This window comes from Dipodomys spectabilis, unplaced genomic scaffold, assembly GCF_019054845.1.
Source record: "Dipodomys spectabilis isolate Male_0828 unplaced genomic scaffold, ASM1905484v1 ptg000504l, whole genome shotgun sequence".
NCBI classification, from domain to species: Eukaryota; Metazoa; Chordata; class Mammalia; order Rodentia; family Heteromyidae; genus Dipodomys; species Dipodomys spectabilis.
In genome coordinates this window covers 1020846-1046960 of record NW_024871181.1, presented here as the reverse complement: position 1 = coordinate 1046960, position 26115 = coordinate 1020846, and the positions used below count along the sequence as shown (strand labels likewise).

Here is a 26115-nt window from a genome sequence, read left to right as displayed (position 1 = left end):
GGGGGGGGGGGGGGCAGGGAGCAGAGGGCAGAGGGAGTCCGAAATGGTTCAGATGGGCTCATCCTTCAGGGCCTGTGGACACCAAGAAAGGGGATGGTGAATTGTTTTGCTGGCACTGTGAATAACAAACCCACAAATCAGCGCTCCTGGGATCTTTTTCTCTGACTACCAGTTCCGGAACCTGGCACGCGCCTCTCCTCTTCCTCTCCGTCTCTCCTCACTAAGCCAGGTTAGATGTGCAAACATCTCCAAACACGATACTTCTGCAGCTGTGTCATGTCCCCTGGCCCCTAGATGTCTGCCACCTGTCCTTCCCTGTAGGCTTCCAGCACAATCCATCTCCCCTAAAGACAAAACAAAAGTTTTCCTCCTCTGGTCATGAATTTGAATGCTCTGCTTCTTTGTCTCCTTTTTGTTGTTGGCATACTGGAGTTGGATCTTGGGACTTTTTACTCCCTAAGCCAGGCCTCCAGTCCTTTCAAGGCCCAGGCTGGCCTTGAAATGCAATCTACTAGATGCCCATTTTTTCAAAGTTATTTATTTTTATAAAAATATTTTTAAAGGCAGGCACCGATGACTCACAGGAATAATCCTAGCTACTCAGGAGGCTGAAACTGAGGATCATGATTTGAAGCCAGCTCAGGCAGGAAAGTTTGTGAGACTCCAATAAACCACTCAGAAAAAGGTGGAAGAGGAGCTGAGGCTCAAGGGGCTAGAATGCTAGCCTTGAGGAAAAGAAGCTCAGCGGACGTACCCAAGCCCTGAGTTCAAGCCCCAGGATCAACAAAATAAATTATTTATTGGCTGATTTATTTATTGATCTCTAAGTAGTTGCACAAAGGGGCTTCAATTTAACATGCCAGTTTGTGTGTACAGTACGTCTTGACCCATGTCACCCCTCCATCATTCTCCTCCATCTCTCCCCCACCCATCCCCTCCATTTTTCTAGTTCCATTTTCACATGTGTACATTGTATATTATGATTACACACACCTACCCTTCCTCTCTCTATTTGTCTGCCCTACTCCCCTTGGTCTCAATCCCACACAATACAAATTCCAGCTTTCTGGTTTGCATTTTATAAAATGTTAGTTATTCAATCCTCTCCTACGTATACCATATTTGAGAGTTAGTATGTTTGTATATAGATGCATATAACCCTGTGTATTTTTACACATATATATATATTTCTAATTTAGAGCTAAACTTCCACATTTGACACATATGAGAGAAAACATTAGATACCCACTTTTTTTTTGGTTGTGGGACTTGAACTCTGGGCTTGGGCACTGTCCCTGAGCTCTTCAGCTCAAGGCTAGCGCTCTACCACTTGAGCCACAGCGCCACTTCTGGTTTTCTGGTGGTTAAGTGGAGATAAGAGTCTCCTGGGCTGCCTGGACTGGCTTTGAACCGCTATCCTCAGATCTCAGCCTCCTGAGTAGCTAGGATTACAGGTGTGAGCCACTGGTGCCCAGCCAGACACCACTTCTTAAGTAGCTGGGATTACAAGAGTGAGCAACCAACCTTGACTGAACACTCTGAATTCTTAAAAGAAATACAATAAAGAGAAAGAACGTCTTCCTCTCACCAATAGTCAGTGATAGGAAGTTAGAAGGACCCGGGGAGAGAGGATTTTTTTTATGTGTGAGGGTCAGGCATGGAAGGTTCTAGATTATAAATCCCCTCCCATCATCACCACCACTCTTGTTGGTAACAAGCTCTCTTCTAGAAACTTCCTCCTTCCAATAGTGGGAAGCTGGGCAGGTCATATGGGTGAGATGAGGTCTCAAGTTAAAATTTGGTTTGGGTTTTCTTTCTCATTCAGCTAGTTGGAAAATGAAGACAGAAGATCAGATTGGGTCAGATCTCAACTACAGAGGTTACCTTAAGAACCCTCCCAGGCTCTGGCTTTCTAGTTTTAGACCTATAAGCCCACATCTATTCTGGGGAATCCTCAGGAGCAATTCTTGTGATAATGGGTTTCAAACATCACCTTCACGTAGAGATTTCTAATAGTTGAGAACCTAAACACCATGCAAGACTGCCTGTAATTTACTTCCAGGAATCATTTTCAGGAGTTTACTTACGAGAACCTTCCGGAAACTTTCCGTATAACCACTACGATGATGCTTCCAATGAAGCCAATGGCTAGTAAGACCCCAATGATTATGCCAACCAGGTCCGCTGTAGCCAGACCACCTGAAAGGGAGTGGAAAAGAAGGCATGAGGACCAGATGGGAAACAGCCCTGCATGGCAGGATGTTGCTGCTGGTCAACAATGGTACCATGTCACTGCACACAGCAAATGAAGTTCCACGTCGTCTCCCCCAGACCAAGCAGAACATTGAGCTCATCTTTCCAGGGCCTTGAGCATGCACGGCGAATGCTCCATCATGGAGCTGCATCCCCAGCCCTAAGCGAATCCCATTTTATGAATTCATTCACGTTATGAATGAATGGCTCTCAAGCATTAGAACACCCGGGCCTCATCAATTGGTAGACCTCCTCCCACAGGTCTACTCCATGGGCTTCTCCATTCATCCCCAGCAACACTCAGTCGATTCCCTGCTCCACAATGGTCATTTATCTATTTGCAATGCTGGGATCCCATGCTAGGAAAGTGCTTTACCACTGCGCTATGCCCCAAGCTCTGCCTCTGTGTGTGTGTGTGTGTGTGTGTGTGTGTGTGTGTGTGTGTGTGTGTGTGTGTGTGCGCGCGCGCACATACACTAGAGTTTAAACTCAGGGCCTCACACTTGGCTTTTTTGCTCCAGGCTGGTGCTTTGCCACTTGAGCCATACCTTCACTTCCACCTTTTTTGTTGCTTAATTGAAGGTCAGAGTCACATGGACTTTTCTGTCTAGGTTGGCTTTGAACCTTGATGCTTAAATGTCCTGAGGAGCTAGGATTTTATACAGTGAGCCAGTGGTGCCTGGCTAGCTCTGCCTTTTTTTTTTTTTTCTTTTCTTTTCTCAGCAGCGCTCTACCACTTTGAGCCACAGTACCCCTTCCAGTCTTCTGCTGGTTATTTGGAGATAAGAGTCTCATGGACTTTCTTACCGAGGCTAGCTTCAAACTATGATCCCCAAATCTCAGATGCCTCAGGTACTAGGGTTACAAGTGTGAGCCACTGGTACCTGGCTTTTTAAGTTTTTCCCACATATAGGGGATTCCCTTTTCTCTTTGAATTAAAATTTTAAAAAGAAAGAAGCATGAAATCTTTTTTGAAAAGGATCTTATTCTGTTCCTTTTGGCTATAAAACAGAAAAGAATGCAATCCATCTCTAAAATTAAATGCAAATAAATTGTCCTTTCAATTCCCATTTGACTAACTAGATACAAAAAATATCTTATCTTCCATTCTTGTCTGTTGTCTGTTTCTCTTCAGCCACTTTGTCGGCAAAGAGATAAACAATGATAAAGAATTATTAGGATTTAAACTGGGCACCTGTGACTCACACCTGTCATCCCAGCTACTTAGGAGGCTTAGAGTAGAGGATCACAGTTTGAAGCCATCCTGGGAAGAAAAGTCTATGTGACTCTTATCTCTAATTAACCATCAAAAAGCTAGAAGTGGTGCTGTGGCTCAAGTGGTAGAGTGCTCTAGCTTGAGTGAAAAGCAAAGCTAAGGGACATTTTTTAGGCCCTGAGTTCAAGCCCCAGAATCAATGCGTGCGTGCACACCCCCCCCCCACACACACACACACACTACAGCAGAGATGTGGCCCATAGTAATAGAGCACCTGACTCAAGTATGAGGCTCTGACTTCAAACAGCAGTACTTAAAAACAAAGAAAAATGAAAGAAAGAAAAGAAATCAAAGTACACTGAGGCACAGCTGTGAAATAAATGGTCAAAATGCTTTCAGAGATCATGGTAGCAAAAGAAACAGAGCCACTGATACCCAGCCCATGTGACCATCGCAGAGAGCCCACGGCCTGTGGTGAGGCCCAGCATGTGCTTGCAGAGTTGTGGGCTGATTTGGGAAGATTGGGGCTGTTGTCTCCAGCTCTCCATCCTCTGCTGCAGCAAGAAGCTTTCTCCTAATAAAATATTCTCTCTAAAATTTGTGGTTAAAATACACACAGCAGAAAATGTATTAACTTAACCATTTTAAGGATTCATTTCAATGGTGTTAAATATATCTATTCACAGTTCTCTCTCTCTCTCTGTCTCTCTCTCTCTCTGTCTCTCTCTCTGTTTTTCCAGTGCTAATAATTAAACCCAGGGCCTCATGCATGCTGGGCAAGCACTCTACCACAGGGCTACATCCCTAGACCACACAGTTCCTTCCGTCTTGCAAAACTGAAACTCCACACTCACTGAACCACACTCCTCTTTTGTCCCTTCCCTCAGCCACCAGCCACTGCCAGTGCTGTCTACTTTCCAACTCTATGAATTTCCCTATATCAGATACCCCATAGGAGTGGAATCCTATTGCAAGGGGCAAGGTCAAAGTTGCTTTGGCTGAGTATGAATTAACTCAAAGCAGAAGAAAAGCTAGACACCAAGTCCCCCTCCCCCCCCCCCAATTGGCATCCGTGCCCTCTGATAGGAGCCATTCTCTCCTGAAGTCACCTTGGGCTCCAAGAAGGGTGAGATTTACCAGTGATGGCATCTTGTGACAGAAGGCACATTGCCCCTCGGATGGGTCTTGTCCAAAGGAGGGCACAGGACAGACCTGCAGCCAGGCAATACTGATGGGCTGCTTCTGTTTCCCTCAAGGGGTGAGGTGGTCCAGGGACATCAACCAGGCCATGCCCATGACTGGGACAGTTGGAACTAAGCACACCTTTCCCATCACCTGCCCCCATTCCTTGTCTACTGAAGGCTACAGCAAACCTCTGTGCAGTATTCTTTTTTTTTTTTTTGTCAGTCATGGGGCTTGAACTGTGGGCCTGGGCACTGTCCCTGTCCCTCAGCTCTTCAGCTCAAGGCTAGTGCTCTACCACTGAGCCATAGCGCCATTTCTGGCTTTTTCTGCTTATGTGGTACTGAGGAATCAAACCCAGGGCCTCATGCATGCAAGGCAAGCGTTCTACCACTGAGCCACCTTCCCAGCCCTGTACAGTATTCTTAAAGATGGCTGGAGGTGTCCCCATGGCTGCCAAGTAATAAATCTCCTCTACCTGCCCTTCACTATGGTGTCTCTTTATTTAGTATTTAAAAGCAAATGACTAGACCTGACATGTGAGACGCCTGGAATTGGGGCTTGGGGTCTTTTTAGACCCCAGTTTCAATATCAGTTGATCTTTTATGTGTACCCATTTCATGTTTTTCTTTTTTTTTTTTTTTTGCCAGTGTCATGATTTGACCTTGGGGGTATCACATTCACTCTGCCTGCTGAGCAAGCTGGCACTCTACACTTGAGCCACACCTCCAGCCTGACTGAAGTTTCTCTACCACCCTGTGGCAGGGCCCAGCAGAATCACGAGCACCACCCCAATCCTGGTAAGTCTGGTTTATAAGTCTGGTTTAGATCTGATCCTTGCCCCCATGTGTACAACGTAAAGGAAAATGGAAAACCGTGTTGCTGAATCACTTAAGATATACATAGACTGGCTGAGCTTCATGCTCTTTGGTATCAGCAAAGCAACAGAAGGAGCTAATTCACTTACCCTCTCTTTATAAAAACATCATCACTATTATTATAGACATTAAAGAGAGAGGAGAAAGAGAGATGTTTCCAGCAGCTCAATAAGTTGAATTTGATTTATCCACCAACAAATCAAATTCCAAGCCCATCACACAAAAGCTTGGTTTAGGATTCACTCCTTATATTGATTGTCTTATATTCAAACCAATATACTGTCTCCTATTAGAACCGGTAGGTCACCTCTTGGTTCTAATTGTAATTAGAACGCCCAGATTCCACAAAGGTCCACCCACCTCTGTTGGGGTGACCTGTCTTCTTATCCACAGGGTGGCGTGTTGCCACCTGTGGGATGGTGGAGCTCTGGCTTTCTTTGTGACCACCAACTGAGCTGCTTGGTGTGGGCAGATCTTCTAGGTCAGCGTTCGGTGTGCTCTTTGCCCTCGTTGGCACCTGTTAAGAGACATAAATGAGACAACCCAGAAGACGAAGCCTCGTGTAATTGTAATGTACAGTCTGACAGCAGAAGGGTTTAAGGAGCCACAGATACATGAACCACACCCGAGCATAAACTCCAAATGGAAACAAGAAAACAAACAAAAAGAAACAACAACAGCGGGGCCAAGAAGAAAATTAAGGTCTATCTGTTCCAGGAATGAACCCCAAATGTTTGGCATGAAGATTTCTTAATTTCTAACCTCTTCCATTAAAAAAAAAAAATACTGGATCATGATTCTCTAATTGTTTCTCTCCCTTGACTTCAATACTGCTTTTCCACTTTAACAGTTTTTGGTGCCTATTTGTATCATTTGGTTTGGGGAGGTGGGGTTCTAGGGCTTGAACTCAGGGCCTAGGTGCTAGGGTATTCTATCCCTGAGCTTTTTTTTTGCTCAAAGCTAGCATGTATCATTTGAGCCACAGTTCCATTTCTGGATTTTTTTAGTAGCTAATTGCAGATAAGAGTCTCACAGACTTTCGTGGCCCTGGCTGGCTTCAAACTGTGATCCTCAGATCTCAGCCTCCTGAGCAGCTAGGATTACCAGCATGGGCCACCAGCACCAGGCTATTTTTTCATTTTTTAATGCCAAGCCTGCAAGAGCAGTGGTAGCCAGCCTTCACTGAGAGCCGGGCCCTTTCCCTGCTACTCTCCCTTACTCGATTCATAAACTTGTGAGGCACATCCTCTTATTAGTTCTTTTCTACCAACAAGGTTCAGGGTGCACCAGCCCTAAGTCACAGCCATTAAGTGACAGAGCAGGACTTGAATGTGGTCCCTTGTTTCTTTTTCCTTAACATCCGCTCTTTGGGAAGCATCCGTCTGAAGAAGTGCACAGGGCAAGGTTCTGTGGGAAGAGGCACAGAGGCGCTGTGCATCTCAGGGACCTCTCCAGACACTCCCCGAACTTGGCCTTGAGTTTTTAAGGAGGCTTTGTGGTAGATGAATAATGGATTAAGTCATTGACCAAAGGTGATCAGCTTGACCATCAGCCGAGGCTTTCAGCGGAGAGGCTGCTGAGTGGGACTGAGCGTCCCAGCCTTCTGACTAGGCAGCCTTGGGCATCTAGAAGCTACCTAGACACCATCAGCAACTAGCCAAATACATTAGCATATAAAAAAACCCTCAGGAAGTTGAAGATTCCACAGAAGTGGTTCTGTGACCCATGAGTAGATGCCAATGGAGCATTTAACAAATAAGCAAATGAGCACAAAAACAAATGAATAGGAGCACAACAAACAAGAACACCTGTGCACCAAAGCATCCAACCCAGAAAGTGAGAGGGGCCCTGGGATGGGAGGAAGTATACATATAAAAATGTCTACAAGCCAGGGGTACACAGTAGAAACTATGTTGAAAATGAACTGTAAACTTGTGGGATGGGAGGGAAAAACTGGGAGATACCTAGGTAAAGGGTGACAGTGTCCAAAAAAGAAATGCATTCTTTATCCCTCTGTGTATCACCTTTGTAATAATGATAAACTAAATGAATGAATGAATAAATAAGTTTCTACAAGGAGGACCTGGTGTAATGATGCATACCTGTAATCCCAGCACTTGGGAGGCTGAGGCAGAAGGACCAAGTTCAAAGCCAGCCTGGGCTATATAGTAAGACCTTGTCTCAAAAAAGCAACAAAAACAAAGACAAGAACCAAAACAAAAAGGAAAACTCTTATAACTTAACAAAAAGTAAATAACAAAGGAATGAAAAAGAACCTACGTTAGATAACTCAATTAAAAATCAGATGATGGATTTGAACAGACATTTCTCCAAAGATGATATACAGTTGTCCAGTAAGTAAAAGACGATGTCAATGGTCAGAAATACAAACCCCCAACTACAACAAGGTACTGATTTTAAAGCCAGGCACTAGTGGCTCACACCTGTAATCCTAGCTACTCAGGTGGCTGAGATCTGAGGATCTCTGTTCAAAGCCAGACTGTGTAGAAAGTCCACAGACTCTTATCCCTAATTAACCACCAAAAAGCTGGAGTAAAGCTGTGGCTTAAGTGGTTGAGCGCCAACCTTGAGCAGAAACAACCGAGAGCAGAGGGTACTAAGTTCAAGCCCCCTGTAGTCACACACACACACACACACACACACACACACACACACACACACACACACAGAAGAGTCAATTAGAATTTATCATGTGAAGAAATGTGTCTGCTGAGATTCCAATGATTAGTGTTGTCTGTGCCTGGTGACAGCCATACTCCTTACCCATCTGTGGTGAAATAAGAATCTGAGACTACATATTTTGGAACTTACAGCAGGAATATTGTCCCCACATGCCAAAAGATCGTGCAAGCTTTACTACCTGGGTCCTTTATTAGTTTGAAAAGGCCTCATTTACGACGCTCAAGTGACTCACGACCAACCCACCAGCCACCTCCTCTCTGGCTGAAATTGGGAAGTAGATTTTTTGGTGAGCTACCCAACTGTTCCCTGGTATCTGCCCATGCTAGTTTACACAGTTTTACACGCTTGTTCTCGCACATGGTCGTGTCCTCTCAAAACCTCCCCTCCTCTGAGATTACTCACCTGGGGCCCCTCGGTAGGGCCTATGGTCACCACTCTGTCCTCAGCACCCAGTGTTAGCACGCTGCCTTCAGCACCAGGAGTCACAATGTCATCCTCCAGGTGACCCAGTACAGCTGAAGAAAGAGAATGAGTCAGAGCTGAAGATGGAAACTGGGAAGGCGGAACAGAGTGCTACTGCAACCGCCCCATCTAGCTATCACAAAACACCCAAGACCACCTGGTTTCTATCAAGAGTGGAGGCTTACTGGGCTCATAGTCTAGAGGCTGGGAAGTCCCTGGGCATGGCGCTGGCCTCTGTACAAGCTGTCAGGTTATGTCAGAGCAATTCCCAGCATGAGGAGACCCCCCTTCCCCACAACAACCTAATCAAGTCCATCTGGCCATCTACAATCAGCATCAAACCGGGATCCTCAGATCTCAGCCTCCTGAGTAGCTAGAATCACAAGCATGAGCAACCAGTACCTGGCTTTGGTTTAACTTTTTGTTTTACAGTTGTGGTTTCTGTCTTAAGGGCAACAAGATAACAGTAGCCAGCCAAGAGTAGTGGTTTAGGCCTTTAATCCCAGCTAAACAGAAGGATAGAGATCAAGGTCGGCCACAGATACCCTACTTAAAAGGAAAATCCCAAGCGGGGTGCTGGTGGCTCATGCCTGTAATCCTAGCTACTCAGGAGGCTGAGATCTGAGGATCACGGTTCAAAGCCAGCCTGGGCAGGAAAGTCCATGAAACTCTTATCTCCAATAAAACCACCAGAAAACTGGAAGTGGCAATGTAGCTCAAGTGGTAGAGTACTCGCCTTGAGCTGAAGAGCTGAGGGATAGTGCTCAGGCCTAGAGTTCAAGCCCCATGACAGAAAGAAAGAAAGAAAGAAAGAAAGAAAGAAAGAAAGAAAGAAAGAAAGAAAGAAAGAAAGAAAGAAAGAAAGAAAGAAAGAAAGAAAGAAAGAAAGAAAGAAAGAAAGAAAGAAAGAAAGAAAGAAAGAAAAAAAGAAAGAAAGAAAGAAAGAAAGAAAGAAAGAGAAAATCACTAAAGTAAACCAGACATAATGGCTCGAGCTTATATTCCTAACAACTTGAGAGACAGAGATTGGAGGATTGCCATTCAAGGCCACCCTAGGCATAAAAGTTAGACTGCACCTCAATCAATAGTTGAGTGTGGTGGCATGCCTTCTTCACCCCAGCTGCAGGGAAGGCAGTGTGCCTTCAGTGCTCAGTGGCATGTGCCCTGTCATCCCTCCATACAGAGCAAGCCTGAGAGTGGGTGTCGCAGCACACATCTGTAATCCCAGTGAAATAGGAGGATCACAGTCCAGGCCAGCCCAGACATAAAGCACAATCCTATCTTGAAAATAACCAATGGAAAGAGGGGCAGGCAAGTGAGAGAGCACTGGTGTGCACGTTCCAGAGTTCAATCCCAGTACCACCACAAAGAAAAGGGGAGGGGAAGGGTTAAGGGTAGGTTGAATTCCATGATAGCAGAGTGCTCAAGTTTGAGTCTGTCTTCCAGATCATATGGGATACCTAATCCTCAACTGACAATGTAATGGCATTTGAAGGCAGGGCTTGGCGGAGATCATTAGGACAAGATGAAGTCCTCACACTGGGACTTAGTGAGCAGACAGAGGTCTGAATTGACTCACTCACCCTGTCTTATCACACAATGCCCCCCGAAAAGCTGTGATACCAGTCAAGAAGACTGTGGCCAGATGCCGCACCAGGCGCTTGTATTTCCCACCGCCCAGACTATGAGCCAAGCAAACCTCCAATCTTCATAAATCACATGGTCTAGGGTATTTTGTTACAGCTACAGAAAATGGATGGATTACAGTCAGGCGGGCTGAGTGCGACGCCACCGCCCCTCCCATCTCTGTCACAACTACGTGAGGCTATGATGTCATCTCTTATCCCCACCCTTTCCACGAGTTAAAAATCTGAGTTACTGCCCTAGGTTTCCACCCCAGACTGGAGCAGGCTCTGGAAAATCTGTGACTAAATACAGCTGGGGATGAGGCAGCAGAGGCCTCCCAGCAGCAGGAGGAGGGGTGCTGCAGGCCTTTCTGAGTAACTGAAGAACAGATGTTTATCCTATCTAGATGCTTGTTCAGAATCACAAGCCATTCCTCACCCACGAACCTTCTGCTGAGGCAGCCCAGCCAGAGGCACTGCTAGTTAATACTTAATCACAGCTTCTCTGGGGATGCCTGGAAGAGGAGGTCTCTCAGGGGGAAACGTAGCTGGTGTCCCAGCCCAGGAGCCATCTGTGGTTTTTGGATGAGCCACAAACAGAATTTTTTTCTTCTTTTTAGTGACAGTATTGGGGCTGGAACTCAGGGCCTTGAACTTTCCCTTAGCTTTTTTGCTCAAGGCTGGTACTCTACCCCTTGAGCCACACCTCCATTTCTGGCTTTTTGGTTGTTAACTGAACACAAGAGTCTCACATATTTTGTCTCCAAACTGCCATCCTCGGATCTCAGCCTCTTGAGTAGCTGGGCTTACAGGCATGAGCCACTGGCATCGGTTTAACATTCGTATTGAAAAAAAAAAAATCTTGGGGGAAGGGAGAAGCCTATGAACTGATGATAACTCAAAGCAAGCCAATGTGGCTCCTGCTGGCCACTTGCTGGCATGGGATTGGGCTGAGGGCAGGGCTGGGCGGGCTCCAGGAAGATTTGTGATTATCCAGTATGCAAATATTTAATGTACTTGTTGAGTGCAAAGGAAAATACTCTTTTCCCAGGCAAGTAGTCCTCATTGTAAGTAAAGCACTTAAGCCAGACACTGATAGCTCACACCTATTCAGGAGGCTGAGATCTGAGGATCGTGGTTCAAAAGCAGCACAGGACGAAAGTCCATGAGAAGTGGCGCTGTGGCTCAAGTAGTAGAACACCAGCCTTGAGCTGAAGAGCTCAAGGGACAGCACCCAGGCCCTGAGTCCAAGATCCACAACTGGCTGAGAGAGACAGACAGACAGACAGAGAGACAGAGACAGAGACACAGAGAGAGACTGAGAGAGGAGAGAGAGACAGAGACACAGAGAGAGACTGAGAGAGGAGAGAGAGGAGAGAGGAGAGGAGAGAAAGGAAGGAAGGAAGGAAGGAAGAAAGAACGAAAGAACGAAAGAAAGAAAGAAAGAAAGAAAGAAAGAAAGAAAGAAAGAAAGAAAGAAAGAAAGAAAGAAAGAAAGAAAGAAAGAAAGAAAGAAAGCGAGAGCCAGGCGCTCTTGGCTCATGCCCATAATCCTAGATACTCAGGAGGCTGAGATCGCAGTTCAAAACCAGCCTGGGTAAGAAAGTCTGTGAAACTCTTATCTCCAATAAACCACTAGAAAACTGAAAGTGGTGCTCTGGCTCAAGTGGTAGAGCACTAGCCTTGAGCTGAAGAGCTGAGAGACAGCACCCAGGCCTAGAGTTCAAGCCCCATGACTGACAATAAAAGAAAAAAAGAAAAAGAAAAAAGAAAGAAAGCAACTAAGCAAGCACCTATTTTTTCCTTCCTCCCCCTGGTTTGGGATCAGTTAACAAATCACTAATTTGAAAAATCACTCACTTTAGAGCATGTCTAACTTACAAAGTATCTCATGAGCTAGGTGCTAGTGGCTCACGTCTGCTATCCCAGCTACTCAGGAGGCTGAGATCTGAGGATTAGGCTCAAAGCCAGCCCAGGCAGCAAAATCCAAGAAACTCTGATATCCAATTAATCCGCAGAAAGCTGGAGGTAAAGTTGTGACTCAAGTGGTAAGAGTGCCAGCCTTGAACAAAAACGATCACCAAGAGCACAAGGCTCTGAGTTCAAGCGCTGGTATGGGCATAAAAAGTAAAACTTAGAAAGGGACTGAATGAAATCCGCTTGAGTTCTTTCCTAGAAAGCTGGGTTCACAGAAAGCAGAACTCCATGAAAATCCCTTTTGTTCCCTTCTATGCTTGGCTCACACAGCCAAGTATGAAACTGGCTATGAATGGACAAAGGGCGCTTTATAAATGATGGCAGAGAGTCAGGACAAAGATGTGACATGTGTGTGTCTGTCGCTGTCCAGGCATCCTCTTGGCTCCCTGGGAAAGAGATCTCCAGCTGTCCCTGTTCCTGCTGTGGCCAGGGGCTGTGCTAGATAAAGCCTTCCAGAACTGAATGGCCTTTCCCAGAACTGTGACATCCCAATCATGACCTGATGGATGGTCTCACACTCAGTATCCCCTGGGATGTGTGACAACCACAAGTGTGTGCGGGGATCCACATGTGCCCCACACACCTGCAGAGTGAAGAAAGCACTTCCAGCCCACAGCATCCCCCTCTGTGGGCACCTGAGACCCCTTTCCTGCCACACCCAGTCTTAGCTGGCACTACAGCTGCTGGGATTAATGCGGTGAGGGGATTCCTAATTAGCAGGAATGCAACTTTTTGTTGTGGTGGTTGTGGTTCATGCCTATAATCCAAGCTACTCCGGAGGCTGAGATCTGAGGATCGCAATTTGAAGCCAGCCCAAGTAGAAAAGTCTGTGAAGCCAGAAGTGGAGCTATGGCTCAAGTGGTGGAATGCCAGCCTTGATAAAAATAAAAAAATTTAAAAAATGCTCACGGAGAGTGCCCAGGCCCTGAGTTCAAGCCTCAGGATAAGCACAAATAAGTAAATAAATAAAGGAGAAAAAGAAAAGTTGATCACATACAGTTAGTTGAAATCCATACCATAGTATTGTATGACTGAGCTACTGGTGTTTGTATTTACTGTTTTGCTTGTTTTTGCAGTGCTGGGGATTAAACTCAGTGCTCTGCCACATGAACCAGGCCTCCAGCTTCTTTCCCTGTTGTCTTTCAGAGAAGACTGGCCTTGAACCACAATCCTCCTACGTCTGCCTCTCAAGTAGCCAGAATTATAGTTGCGCCAACAACCTTAAGCTGTTTGTTGAGATGGAAATGTTGCTGTTTTTTTGTTTTGTTTGTTTGTTTGTTAGTCATAGGGCTTGAACTCAGGGTCTGGGCACTGTCCCTGAGCTCTTTTGCTCAAGGCTAGCGTTCTACCATTTTGAGACACAGCGCCACTTCCAAACTTTTTTTTTTTTTTGCCTAGGCTGGCTGTGAACTTTGATCCTCTCTTACCTCCCACATTGCTGGGATTATAGGCATATACTACCCCACTGGTCAGTGTTTGCTGTTTCTTGATTGCAAGATGATGTCATGCAGTGAGCATAGATGGTCTCTGTGCATGACATTCATGCAACAACAAAATCACCAAGCAACAGATTTATCAGAACATGTCTTGTAGCTAATCAGCATGTAATTTGATACCCCTGCCCCACCAAACAAACAAACAAAAAAACACCAAGAATTCCCTTTTAAGTAACTGTAACCCCTCTGTACATTATCTTTACAATAAAAAATATATATTAAAAAAGAATAAATCCTCTTATTTCCCTTACATCAAAGCAAGGTCTCATTATGATATTGTTCTTCCAAAGATGGTCACAACCATGCAAGGAACTTTTTTTTTTGGGGGGTGGGGGGAAGGTCCAGTTGTGGGGCCTGAACTCTGGGCCTGGGCTCTGTCCCTCAGCTCTTCAGCTCAAGGCTAGCGCTCTACCACTTGAGCCACAGTGCCACTTCCGGCTTTTTTTTTTCTGCTTATGTGGTGCTGAGGAATCGAACCCAGGGCCTCAAGCATGCAAGGCAAGCGCTCTACCACTGAGCCACCTTCCCAGCCCCATACAAGGAACTTTTAAGTACAGGTCTAGCTTCAATTCTTGGCTGCCAATACACAGGCCTCGGCTACATGGGCTCCAGAACCCGTTCTGTGTGTGTGTGTGTGTGTGTGTGTGTGTGTGTGTGTGTGTGTGTGTGTGTGTGTGTGTGTGTGTGTGCCCCAGGACTTGGGGCTTGAACTTGGGGCCTCAATCTCATGTTCTCTTCCAAAACCACCAGGTGTGTTTCTTCAGGGGAAAGGGATCAGCAGGAAGAATGGCTGTAAGACATATAGTCATCAGGTAGAAAGGTGAGCACCTTCAGTTCAAATTCATTTTCCATCAGATGCCACAAGCTTAGACACCCTCAGCTCCTTTGAAGAAAACCTGTGATGTCAATCAATGAAGTTCAGTGATCTTTATATATTTTCTAGGACCCTGGGCACCTCCAGTACCTCAATGCACAAATGAGTGTTTGAAGACCAGCAGCCGAGTTGCCTGAGAATGATTTTTATGACCACTGAGAAAAGCACATTAAAAAAAAATCCTAGGAAGTCTTTATAAGAGAAAGTGCAGGACAACTAATAAAACAAATTCTAGCCTTCCAGTAATATTTTCGCGTGAACAATGCCTTTGAAGAGAAAGCCAAACATCTATTTTGAGCCGGGTGTGGCAGCAGACAGCTGTAATTCTGGTAGTTGGGAGGTAGAGGTAGGAGGATTGCAAGTCAGGCCAGCCTGGGGCTGCACAGTGAGACCATCACTCAAAAACAAACAAACAAACACAAAAACAAAACAAAAATCTATCTGGAAACAAACAACAACTTTGTACTTTTCTTTCTATCACAACTCAGAATTGTGCCCATGAGAGCTGCTCACCCCTGTAACCTTAGCTACCGGGGAAGTTGAGATCTGAGTATGAAAGTCTGAAGGCAGCCTAGGCAGACAAATGCAAAAGAACTCAGCACACACCTCAGACCACAGACAGGTAACAACTGCCAACCTTTTCCAGCCCTCAGCTGCCACCCACCATGTTTCTGAGGAACTCCAGTCTCTCTGCGGCCCATCTCGGTAGAAGGGGCTAGAACTCTGCCTCACTTCCCCTGACACTCCAGGGGCTAGCACAGCTTCTGACCATATTACAATATTCATGCACTCATGAACCTTTGAAGTCCCAAGTTCATTTGAAAAGCCACTTCTGAACCCAGAGCCGGGTGCCCTCAACTCCCGACAGTCCCTGGGTGAGGCCAACATCAGCCCAGATGTGGCCAGTGGGTCTTTTCAGCCCCCTCTAACATCTCTCTCTCCCTGGTAAATCAAAAATTCAGCCCTGCCTGAAAAAAAATCAAAGCAATTCTTCCTCCCCCTTTTTGTCTTGTTTTGTTTGTTTTGAGCCAGGATCTTACAATGAGTCTTAGGCTGAACTCAAACACTCCCCCCAAATGCTGGGCTTACACGCATGCATGACTAAGAAACTTTTTATGAATCTAGGCAGCTTCTACAACATTTAGCCCTGTCAACTTAGACACCCATAGCAATGTCCCACTTCCTACAGAAATGCCTGATGCTAGCTACCATCCACACGCTCCATGCTGCCAGTGTCTCCTGTCATGGCAGGGGTTTTGGCAAAAGTTGGCTGAGTTACTGTGTAAGACATTTACAGCCCCATAGCTAATTTATTTCTCTCTCACACTCTTTCTTTCTTTTTTTTTGCTGGTCCTGGGGCTTGAACTCTGGGCCTGGGCACTGTTCCTGAGCTCCTTTTGTGCAAGGCTTGTGCTCTGCCACTTGAACCATAGTGCTACTTCTGGCTTTTTGCTGGTTATCCGGAGATAAGAGTGTCATAGACTTTCTTGCCCAGTCTGGCTTTGAACCTAGAACCTCTGATGTCAGACTCCTGAGTAACTAAGATTACAGGCATGAGCCACTGGTACATGGCAGCAGATCTGGGTTTGATCCATCAAACTGGGGTAGGAACAAAGAAAGGACTATGTAGCATGAGCTTAGAGATGGGCATACGGGTTCACAGGACAGAATGAGAACCCAGCAATAAACTGATACACTTAGGGACCATTATTTTTTATGAAGGTACCAAGATAGCTCAGTGGGGAAAAATTGACTTTTCAACAGATGGGATGGGACAAAGGAATATGCAAAGGACTAGAGTGGAGCTATCTTCAGAGCATACATAAAAATTAACTGTAGGACTAAAGACTATCAGAGCTAGAAATATATAACATAAAACTAAATCTTTTCAAATTTGGTTAGGCAATGACTTCCTCAATATGACAGAAAAATAAAGTAAGATGTACTAGAGTTCAAGGCTTTAAAACATACTGCATAAACATTGAAAAGAGCCAGCAGCCTATTGGTGCTTACATCTGTAATCCTAGCTACTCAGAGGGCTGCGATCTGAGAATCATAGTTCAAAGTCAGCCCAGGCATGAAAGTCTGTAAGACCCAATCCCCCAACCAACCACCAGCAGTAGAACTGTGGCTCAAGTGGTAGAGCACTAGTGTTGAACCAAATAAAAGCTTAAGAGTAGCACCGGCCATGAGTTCAAGCCCCAGGGTGCAGACATGCACGCAAAGTTCTATAATTATTCAATGGTGATAGTTGAACAACTCTAACGTTATTAAGAAACTGCTGAATTATTTCCTGTAAAAGAGTTTATTGTATGGCATGTAAATTATCTATCAAAAAATGTAATATGGGAATGAATTTTGTAAGAGCTGGAAAAAAAAATGTTGAAGCTGGGCACTGGTGGCTCACGCCTGTAATCCTAGCTACTCAGAAAGCTGAGATCATATTTGGAAACCAGCCTGGACTGGAAAGTCCATGAGTCTCTTATCTCCAATTAACCATTAAAAAACTGAAAGTGGAGGTGTGGTTCAAGTGGTAGAATATCAGTCTGGAGTGTAAAAGCTGAAGAATAGCATACAGGCCCTAAATTCAAGCCCTAGTACCAATACAAACACACACACACACACACACACAGAACAGGAAACAGTTACACATATTTGCTACCTAAGACATACTTGTCTCAGGTGAAAGGATAAATTTCTGAGGTGCTGTTTGATCAATAAAATCTAAGAGGGCCCCTACTAAACAGAACATGCTAAGACACCCACGGAACAGACACCCTGATTTTCATAGAACCACCCTGATGGAGGTCAGAAAACCCACAGCTCTCAGATACACATCTCTGCACCAGTCTAAGAAGGGATTATGGCAATCCGTTTCCTAATGGCTGACCATACAACAGCTACTCAATAAATATTTGTTAAATAAATGAACTCCTTGGACAGGGCCGCATTAACACCAACAAATCAATCCCATTCCAATCCTATTCCTTTCCTCTCCCTTTCTGGGAATTGTAGGTGAACGGACTCCCTTCTGCTTTGGGCAGGACGCTATCCATTGGCTTCTCAGCCTGTCTTCAATCCACAGTGCTTCATTCTAGCAGATGGAGACATGCTGATGTTGATGAATGATGGGAAATACCATGACCTCATCCGAAATGTTTACAAATCCTCTCGTACCTCTTCTCTATTCTTCACTTATACTTTGTGGAGTGGTAGTTCTTTTGTTAGGTTTTAGATTTGCTTTTAGTTATTATTATTTTTTAATGCCAGTTTTGGGGCTTGAACTCAGGGCCTGGACTCTGTTCCTTAGCTTTTTCACTCAAGGCTAGCTCTCTACCAATGAAGCCACAGCTCCACTCCAGCTTTTGGCTGGCTAGTTGGAGATCAGAGTCTAACTTTTCTGCTTTGGCTGGCTTTGAACCATGATCCTAAGATCTCAGCCTCCTGAGGAGCTGGGATTCCTTTTTTTTTTGGGGGGGGGGGTGCTGTCCCTCAGTTCCTCAGCACAAGACTTGGGCTCTACTGCTTAAGCCAGAGCACCACTTCTGGTTTTCTAGTGGTTTCCTGGAGATAAGAGTCTCATGGACTTTCTGCCTGGGCTGGCTTTGAACTGGGATCCTCAGATCTAAGCCTCTTGAGTACTATAGGTGAGAGCCACTGGTGCCCGGCTTGGTTTACATTTTTGAAAATGGTGTCAGATTTTCTTCTCCCTTACAATCCCAGTTTTCTGTTTTTTGTTTTTGTTTTGTTTTATTTTGCCAGCCAGTCCTGGGTTGAACACAAAGCTTGGGCACTGTCCCTGAGCTTCATTTGCTCAAGGCTAGCTCTCCACCACTTGAGCCACAGCACCACTTCTGGCTTTTCTGTTTATGAAGTACTGAGGAATTGAACCCAGGGCTTCATGCCTGCTAGGCAAGCACTCTACCACTAAGCCACATTCCCAGCCAAATTTTCTGCTTCTTGAACAATTAAATGAATATCTGGCATGGATTACAGCCTCTACCTGGATTTAGCTTCTTTGCCTTCAAGGACAAACTCATCTCCTCTCCAGAAAGAGACCTGGGCACAACCACCATGAAGTCAGGCTGCCTGTCTGTGGAAGCTCAAGAGAGCCTGCCAGCAACCTGCCAGCAGTGGACAGGCTGGGAGATGGGCCTGGGGCGGGCACATGGAGGAGGTAGCCATCTTGATTTCCTGCCTCAGATGAACTTGGCAGGGTTCCAGTTATTCATAGCCTGGCTCTACCTCCCAGGCTTGGGATGAAATGTCTAATCACTTCCCTTTCTTAAAAAGTTTCAAAAAAAAATCAGTGGAAAGGATTCGAATCTCTAATGAAATGGAATTTAATTTCTTGCCCACCCCATGAAAACACCAAGGCAAATCTCAGAGACTGCACACTTGACCTTAGAAGGGATGGGAGGGGGGCAGAGAACAATGAAAAGGGTGACACTGACCAAGATGCATTGTACTTGTTCACCGCCATGCTGAATTGTAATCCTTTTGTATAACCACTTTTAAAGATCATATAGTTTGAAAAAAGAATACTCTAGCTTCTCTGATTATATGAGTCTTTTCCAACAAAAGTTCATACAGGCCAAGCACCTATGGCTCATATCTGTAATCCTAGCTACCCAGGAGGCTGTGATCTAAGGATCACAGTTCAAAGACAGCCTGGGTAGTAAAGATTGTGAGACTCTTATCTCCAGTTAACCATCAAAAAGCCAGAAGTGAAGCTGTAGCTCAAGTGGCAGAGTGTTAGTTGTGAGGAATAAAGCTGTCAGGGACAGTTCCTAGGCCCCAAGTTCAAGCCCCAGGACCAGCATGAGTATACACACACACACACACACACACACACACACACACACACACACACACACACTTCACGTGGGATACTTCCTTGAAAGATTTCAGGGTGGCAGAAATGGCTTCTTGGAGGGCCTACATTGAGAAAACCAATGGCTTCTATGAGGGTAGTACTGGTATTTGTTTTCTCTCCTTTTCCCTCTTCCCCTTCCCCCCAAATACTTCTGCAAGTTCTAACCTGGCATGCTGCTCTCTGAAGGCAAAACTATGACAAATATTCAGATAAGCATACGTTTGTTCTTTGTTGGCAAGGACTCAAGAGAGTGAGGTGTGTCTCTCTCCAGTGTGCAGAATGAATCAATGAACATTTGTTTTTGTGGCAGTACTGAGACTCCGCGTCTTGTGCTCTCACTTAGCTTTTTCTGCTCAAGGATGGCTCTCTACCATTTGTACCATATCTCCACTTCTAGCTTTTGGCCAGTTAATTGGAAGTAAGAATATCAGGGACTTTTCTTCCCAAATTGGCTTTGAATCAAGATCCTCAAATCTCAGCCTCCTGAGCAATTAGGATAACAGGCTAACAGGGTTTTTTGTTTTTTTGGGTATTTTGTTGTTGTTGTTGTTTTGTTTTATTTTGTTTTGTTTTTTGTCAGTCGTGGGGCTTGAACTGTGGACCTGGGAGCTGTCCCTGAGCTTTTCAGCTCAAAGCGAGCACTCTACCACTTAAGCCATAGTGCCACTTCTGGTTTTCTGGTGGTTAATTGGAGATAAGAGTCTCATGGACATTCCTGCCCTGGCTGGCTTCGAACCGCAATCCTCAGATCTCAGCCTCCTGAGTAGCTAGGATTACAGGCGTGAACCACTGGCACCCCACAGTTTACTCTTTTTTTTAATTTTATTTTTTTATTGTTATTATAAAGTTACAGAGGACTTACAATTACATAAGTCAGGTAATGAGTACATTTCTTTTTCCACAATGTCACCCTTTCCCTTTCTTACAGTTAACAGTTCATTCTTAAAAGAATAGGTGCTGGAAGCTCACACCTGTAACCCAGAGGCTGAGATCTAAGGATTGTGGTTCAAAGCCAACCAGAGCAAGAGCTTATCTCCAATTAACCATCAGAAAACCGAAAAACAAAAACAAAAACAAAACTGGAGCCGGGCACTGGTGGCTCACGCCTGTAATCCTAGCTACTCAGGAGGCTGAGATCTGAGGATCGCGGTTCAAAGCCAGCCCAGACAGGAGAGACCTTGAGCCTCCTATCTCCAATAAACCACCAGAAAACCGGAAGTGGCGCTGTAGCTCAAGTGGTAGAGCGCTCGCCCTTAGCTGAAGAGCTGAGGGACAGCGCTCAGGCCCATAGTTCAAGCCCCACGATCGACCAAAAAAACCCCAAAAAACTGGAGTGTCACTATGGCTCAAAGTGGTAGAAAAATCTCAGGGATAGTGCCCAGGCCCTGAGTTCAAGTCCCATGACCTACAAAAAAAAAAAGGCTGGCGAGGGTTTGACCTCAAAGTTTTTGTATCTTTAAGTAATTTTTTATTTTAGGTTAAAAAGGGGCTGAAAGTGAAGCTAACCTTTAGTTTTGAGTGCTGAACTTTGTTCTGTCTTAGTTTGTTTTTAGTACTGGGTAGTATAGTAGAAAGGTTTCATTAGACCTGTATTTGAATCTTAGGCCTGGCATATTCGGGGATAATAGTGTGTAATTTACAAAAGTGTTGATAGATATAAACTCACTCCTGCTCTAATCCTTTCAGAAAAGCAGAGCTCAGGAGGAGTTTGGACCTGTGATCGTGTCTAGACGCAGCGGTCTCCTGCCTGGACACCTTTTGAATTTTTGTACTGAATGAACGCTATCTGGAATGTTAGATCTTAGGCCTCCCTCACAAAACCCTCCAACATACCCGAACTGTTTTCAGTGCCTTAACCAAACACAATCAGCAGCTCTGAAGATTCCAGAACTGGCAAGCATTTCAGGGAAATTACAAGGAAAATTTATTCATCTTATGATTAATCCTGCGTGGCTTGCTCCGGGAAGAGAACACAAAGGTTAGCTGCAAGTTAGCAATGTACAGAATTTCACAAAACACATGGTGGCAAGGACAGACCCAGTTTCATTTCTGTTCTTTTCTTTTTTTATTTACAAAATCCATTTTATAAAAATGGAACCAGATTAGAGCATTGGGTGTGGGTAGCTGGAAGGGTTCAGACTCTGAGAGGAGGTTGCTGACATTCTTCCATTCATAGTGATCTTGTTTTTTTTTGAGGGGGGTTACAGCCCTTCTCCTCTCCCATCCCCAATCAAGGCCAACAATAGCTCAGCTCAGCTCAGTCATTCATTCATATTCAAGTCCTCTCACTCTTTATACAAGACAAACCCCCTGCTAGGCCTCAGCTCTTTGTGAGCAGAGCACCCCCCTCCCAGCCCCATCCATTCCCTCCTCAGTTGGCTTCTTTCCTTAGCACTGAAGTTTCCAGAATCAAGGGAGGCTGGTTTTCCAGACAAGACTGACTACTGCCTGTCAAGAGTATGTTAAATGCCAGGGCCAATGGTTTACCCTGTAATCTCAGCAAGTCAGGAGGCTGGGATCTGAGAATCACTGTTGAAAGCCAGCACAAGGAATCCAGTACATACATTAAAAAAAAAGAAAATCAGCCAGGCATTGGTGACTCACACCTGCAATCCTAGCTATTCAGGAGACTGAGATCTGAAGACCCCGGCTTGAAAGTCTGAAACTTTTACCCAATGAACCACCAAAAAGCAAGAAGTAGAGCCACAGCTCCAGTGCTAGAGCACTAGCCTTGAGCACAAAAGCTCAGGGACAGCCCGCAGCCCCCAAGCTCAAGCTCCAGGGCCCGCACAAAAAATTAATAAATAAATTACTAAAATGAAATTAAATAAATCCAAGAACTACCTTAAGAATTACAGTCATTCCCTGCTTAGTTAACAAAGAAAGTAACTCAGTTCAACTTTCCTGGGGTTTGGTTCAAGTAGGGGCCTCCCTCAGCTTACATGTGAGGAACACAAAATCATGTCAATGGTGCATCATCCTGCCAAAACGGAAACAGAAGGGATTGAAATACAGAACTGCACAATATTCCACTGGAAAGAGAAGTTCCAAAGATAGGCCTGCCCCCCCCCTTACTACCCCTCCCCCAGTAAAAGTGGCTTCACTCCCGTTGAAGCAGACCGCTGGCTCATACACTCTGTGTACTTTCCCCAAGGATGGGGATTTTCTAGGCAGAATTATATATATTATATAATTATATAAGCCTTGCCTGCGCCCAACTTCCAGCAGACCAGTCCCTCTCCAGAAAAGATTCCCACAAGAATGAACTCAGGAAAACATGAGAGAGATGGACTAGTGTGAAAAAACTAAGACACAGTGCCTAGATCTTGAGTGTTAAGCTCCAGTATCAGAAGAAAGAAGAAGTAGAAGAAGAGGCTGGGCGCCAGTGGTTCATGCCTGTGAGGCTAAGATCTGAGGATCACAGTTCAAAACCAGCCCAGACAGGAAAGTCCGTGAGACTCTTACCTCCAATAATCCACTAGAAAACCGGAAGTGGTGCTGTGGCTCAAGTGGTAGAGCAGTGGCCTTGAGCTGAAGAGCACAGGGACAGTGCCCAAGCCCAGAGTTCAAGCCCCATGACCAAAAAAAAAAAAGCTTTATGCAGGCCTTGCACGTGAGGAAGAGGAAGACAAAGAAGAAGAGGAGTTGAGATTCAACAGCCTCCATCCCTGAAGACTACTTTCTTGCACCTAATTCCTCCAGTGATATTAAGTGAACAACTCCTATTGCCACGTTTGTTTGTTTGTTTAACCTCGAAGGGAGAGGGGGGAATCAAGGCTGCTTTTGTCTCCTCCTGAGCTTATATTATCAGGAAAGCAGACACAATAAAATCCAAGACAATAAAAGTAATATGGGCAGATGTTCTAAGAGGCCACCCTCACAGCAAATGGGACAGAAAGAAGACACAGAGAAAGGCAAATGATGTGTGTGTGTGTGTGTGTGTGTGTGTGTGCACGCGTGTGTACACACACGCGCATGCAAGTGACAAACCTGTCATCAGATCAACTCCATTAACGACATTAGTTAAGGACATTATTGGCCAACTTCAACCCATAACCCCAAACCCACTTAAACCTCAAGGCTCACGAGCAATTCCCCAGGGCTGAGAGTTCAGCCCTGTGATAGAGAGCTTCCCTGGCATGCACGAGGCCCTGGGCTCCATCCTCAGCCACAGGGGAGAAAAAGAAAGTAGAAAGACAGTAATCCAGGAGAGCATAGGGGTGCAGGCCTGCAATTCCGACACTGGGGAGGCAATGGCAGGAACAGCTGGAGACTAGCCTGGGCTCACTCAGGAGTCTAAGCCCAGATTGAAGAACATAGCAAGACCCTGTCTCATGAACAGGAATCTAAGCCCAGATTGAAGAACATAGCAAGACCCTGTCTCATGAACAGGAGTCTAAGCCCAGATTGAAGAACATAGCAAGACCCTGTCTCATGAACAGGAGTCTAAGCCCAGATTGAAGAACATAGCAAGACCCTGTCTCATGAAAACAAAACGAAGAACAATCTCCTACACACACACACACACACACACACACACACACACACACACACACACCCCTGTCTCATGAAAACAAAACGAAGAACAATCTCCTACACACACACACACACACACACACACACACACACACACACACACACACACACACACACACACACACACACACACACACACACACACACACACACACACACACACACACACACACCCCTCCTTGAAGAGGTTAAGAACAGCCTCTCCTGAGTGTGTGTGTGCAAGCCAGCACAGCACAGCCCTGCACACTGTACAAGCTCCCAATTCCGGGGCCCTAGGCAATTCCTCCTACACACTGACACTCAACCAGCCTGGCAGCCTGGCCAGGAAAGAAGGGCCCTCTGCTCCCACCCTTGCTGCTGGTGGTTTGTGGAGCTCCTCTGGCCACCTACCCCTGTCTCCTTGGGACTCGGCCCCCACTGAGCCAGCTGCCTCTCCTTCCCTCTTGTCTCCTCTCCTCTTCTTTCCTCCTCTCCGCTCCTTTTCCCTCTTCTCCTTCTCTCCTCCCCCCAGGCCCGGCTCCCTCAGCAAGTCCCAGCTGCTGGTAGCCAGTGGCCCAGGGTGGGCAGGCAGCCCGGCGGGCACTCACCTCCCTTTGCTGGGACGCAGAGCCAGGCACTCCCCAAAATCCACAGCAGCACTGGCTTCCCCCACATCTTCCCAGTGGATCTGTTCTCTGTGCGGGATGGGGAGGGTCGGAGAGGGTCAGAGGCACCGTGAGACACCCTGGCCGTGGGTGCCAGGAGAACAAATTTGGCAGCTGGCAACTGGGCAGCCAGCCGGCAGCATTTATCCTTCCCCAGGAGGAGGGCGGGGAGGGGGTGGGCGTCAGGTGGTCCCGGCCACCCCCCCTCTCCTCCCCAGCCCTAGGACCGCCCCCTGCTCTGTTTGGCCAGCTCCAAAGCCGAGAGCTCAGGCCAGGTTTAGAGTTACAGGGCCACAGCTGGGGTAGGGGGGGAACTGCTCTTGCTAAATGAGTTTTAATGCCATTCAACAATCAAAGAAAAGAAGCACTTGCAATGAACGGCTCGCTTTTGTTATTTTCTTATACTATACTGATGTTGATTGTGTGTTGTCTTTTTTTAGTGGAAGCACCGGCGGTGAAGTTCCAGGGGTGTCCATTCCGTTGAGAACCAAGCATAAGATTGTTCCTGTATAAATACTGAATTTGATGGCTTAAAAAAAAAAACCAAACACCAACCAGAGGTGGCTCAAGCTGATCAATTGCACCCATGTGAAGGAGACTAAGCCGGGTGGGCTGGGGTGGGGAGGTCTAAGGGGGGCTTGACACCAGTCTGGGGGTGGGGAACTTGGCGGGTTGTGGTGGGTTTGGCAGAGTCAAACAAAGGCTGAGCTCCCTGTGATTCAAGATCTGGGTGCGACCAAGTCAGATCAGGTGCTGACTTGTATCTGCGCACAGCCTGAACTTATCCCATTTAATCCTGAGGTTTAGATCTACTGCTTCCACTCTACTGCTTTAGGCTATCTGAATCTGATCTCAGAAAGTGGGTACTGGCAGCAAAAGAACTACATTTGTACTTTTATTTCCTCCTGTTGGTTTTTTTTTTTTAATTGAATCAGCATCAATGACCATAGTAAAAACATGTGTGTGTATGTGTGTGTGTGTGTGTGTGTGCTGCTACAGAGCTTGAACTCAGGGTCTCACACTCTCACTTGGCTTTCTTGCTCAAGGCTGGCGCCTTACCACTTGAGCCAAACCTCCACTTCTAGCTTTTTGGTGGTCAGTTGGAGATGGGGGATCTCATGGACTTTCCTTCCTGAGCTGGCTTCAAGCATGGATCCTCAAATCTCAACCTTCTGAGTAGCTAGGATTGCCAGGTGTGAGCCACTGATGCCTGGCCCACAGTAAAAGACTTTGTCACACTTCTTTGGGTTTTACAGCCTTTTCGTTTGGCCCATTTACCTACTTTTGTGGCAATTCAGTATGGTCTGAATCATTCTAGCTTCAAAAGAAACCACATTATCCTGTAATATAAGAATTTGTAAGCCAGGTGCTGGTGGCTCATGCCTGTAGTCCT

At 45.8% G+C, this 26115-nt stretch overlaps 1 protein-coding gene across 1 annotated transcript; it reads right to left on the bottom strand.

Annotated features, from left to right (window-relative positions):
* Positions 1-24911, bottom strand: Pdpn (podoplanin). Its single transcript, XM_042669765.1, has 5 exons — positions 24666-24911; positions 8635-8747; positions 5890-6046; positions 2088-2199; positions 1-72 (listed from the first exon to the last, which is right to left on the bottom strand). The coding sequence occupies exons 1-5, from the start codon at positions 24730-24732 to the stop codon at positions 66-68; spliced, it is 456 nt and encodes a 151-aa protein (XP_042525699.1). The 5' UTR covers positions 24733-24911; the 3' UTR covers positions 1-65.
* Positions 24912-26115: the final 1204 nt, after the last annotated feature.

Bases quoted from the DNA above. Each gene is read 5' to 3' on its own strand.
- Pdpn (XM_042669765.1), bottom strand. From the start codon at position 24,732: ATGTGGGGGAAGCCAGTGCTGCTGTGGATTTTGGGGAGTGCCTGGCTC. The intron at 6,047-8,634 runs GTGAGTAATCTC...GTCTCTTAACAG, and splicing joins GCCCTACCGAGGGGCCCCAG to GTGCCAACGAGGGCAAAGAG. The intron at 2,200-5,889 runs GTGGGTGGACCT...ACTCCCTTTCAG, and splicing joins GACAGGTCACCCCAACAGAG to GTGGTCTGGCTACAGCGGAC.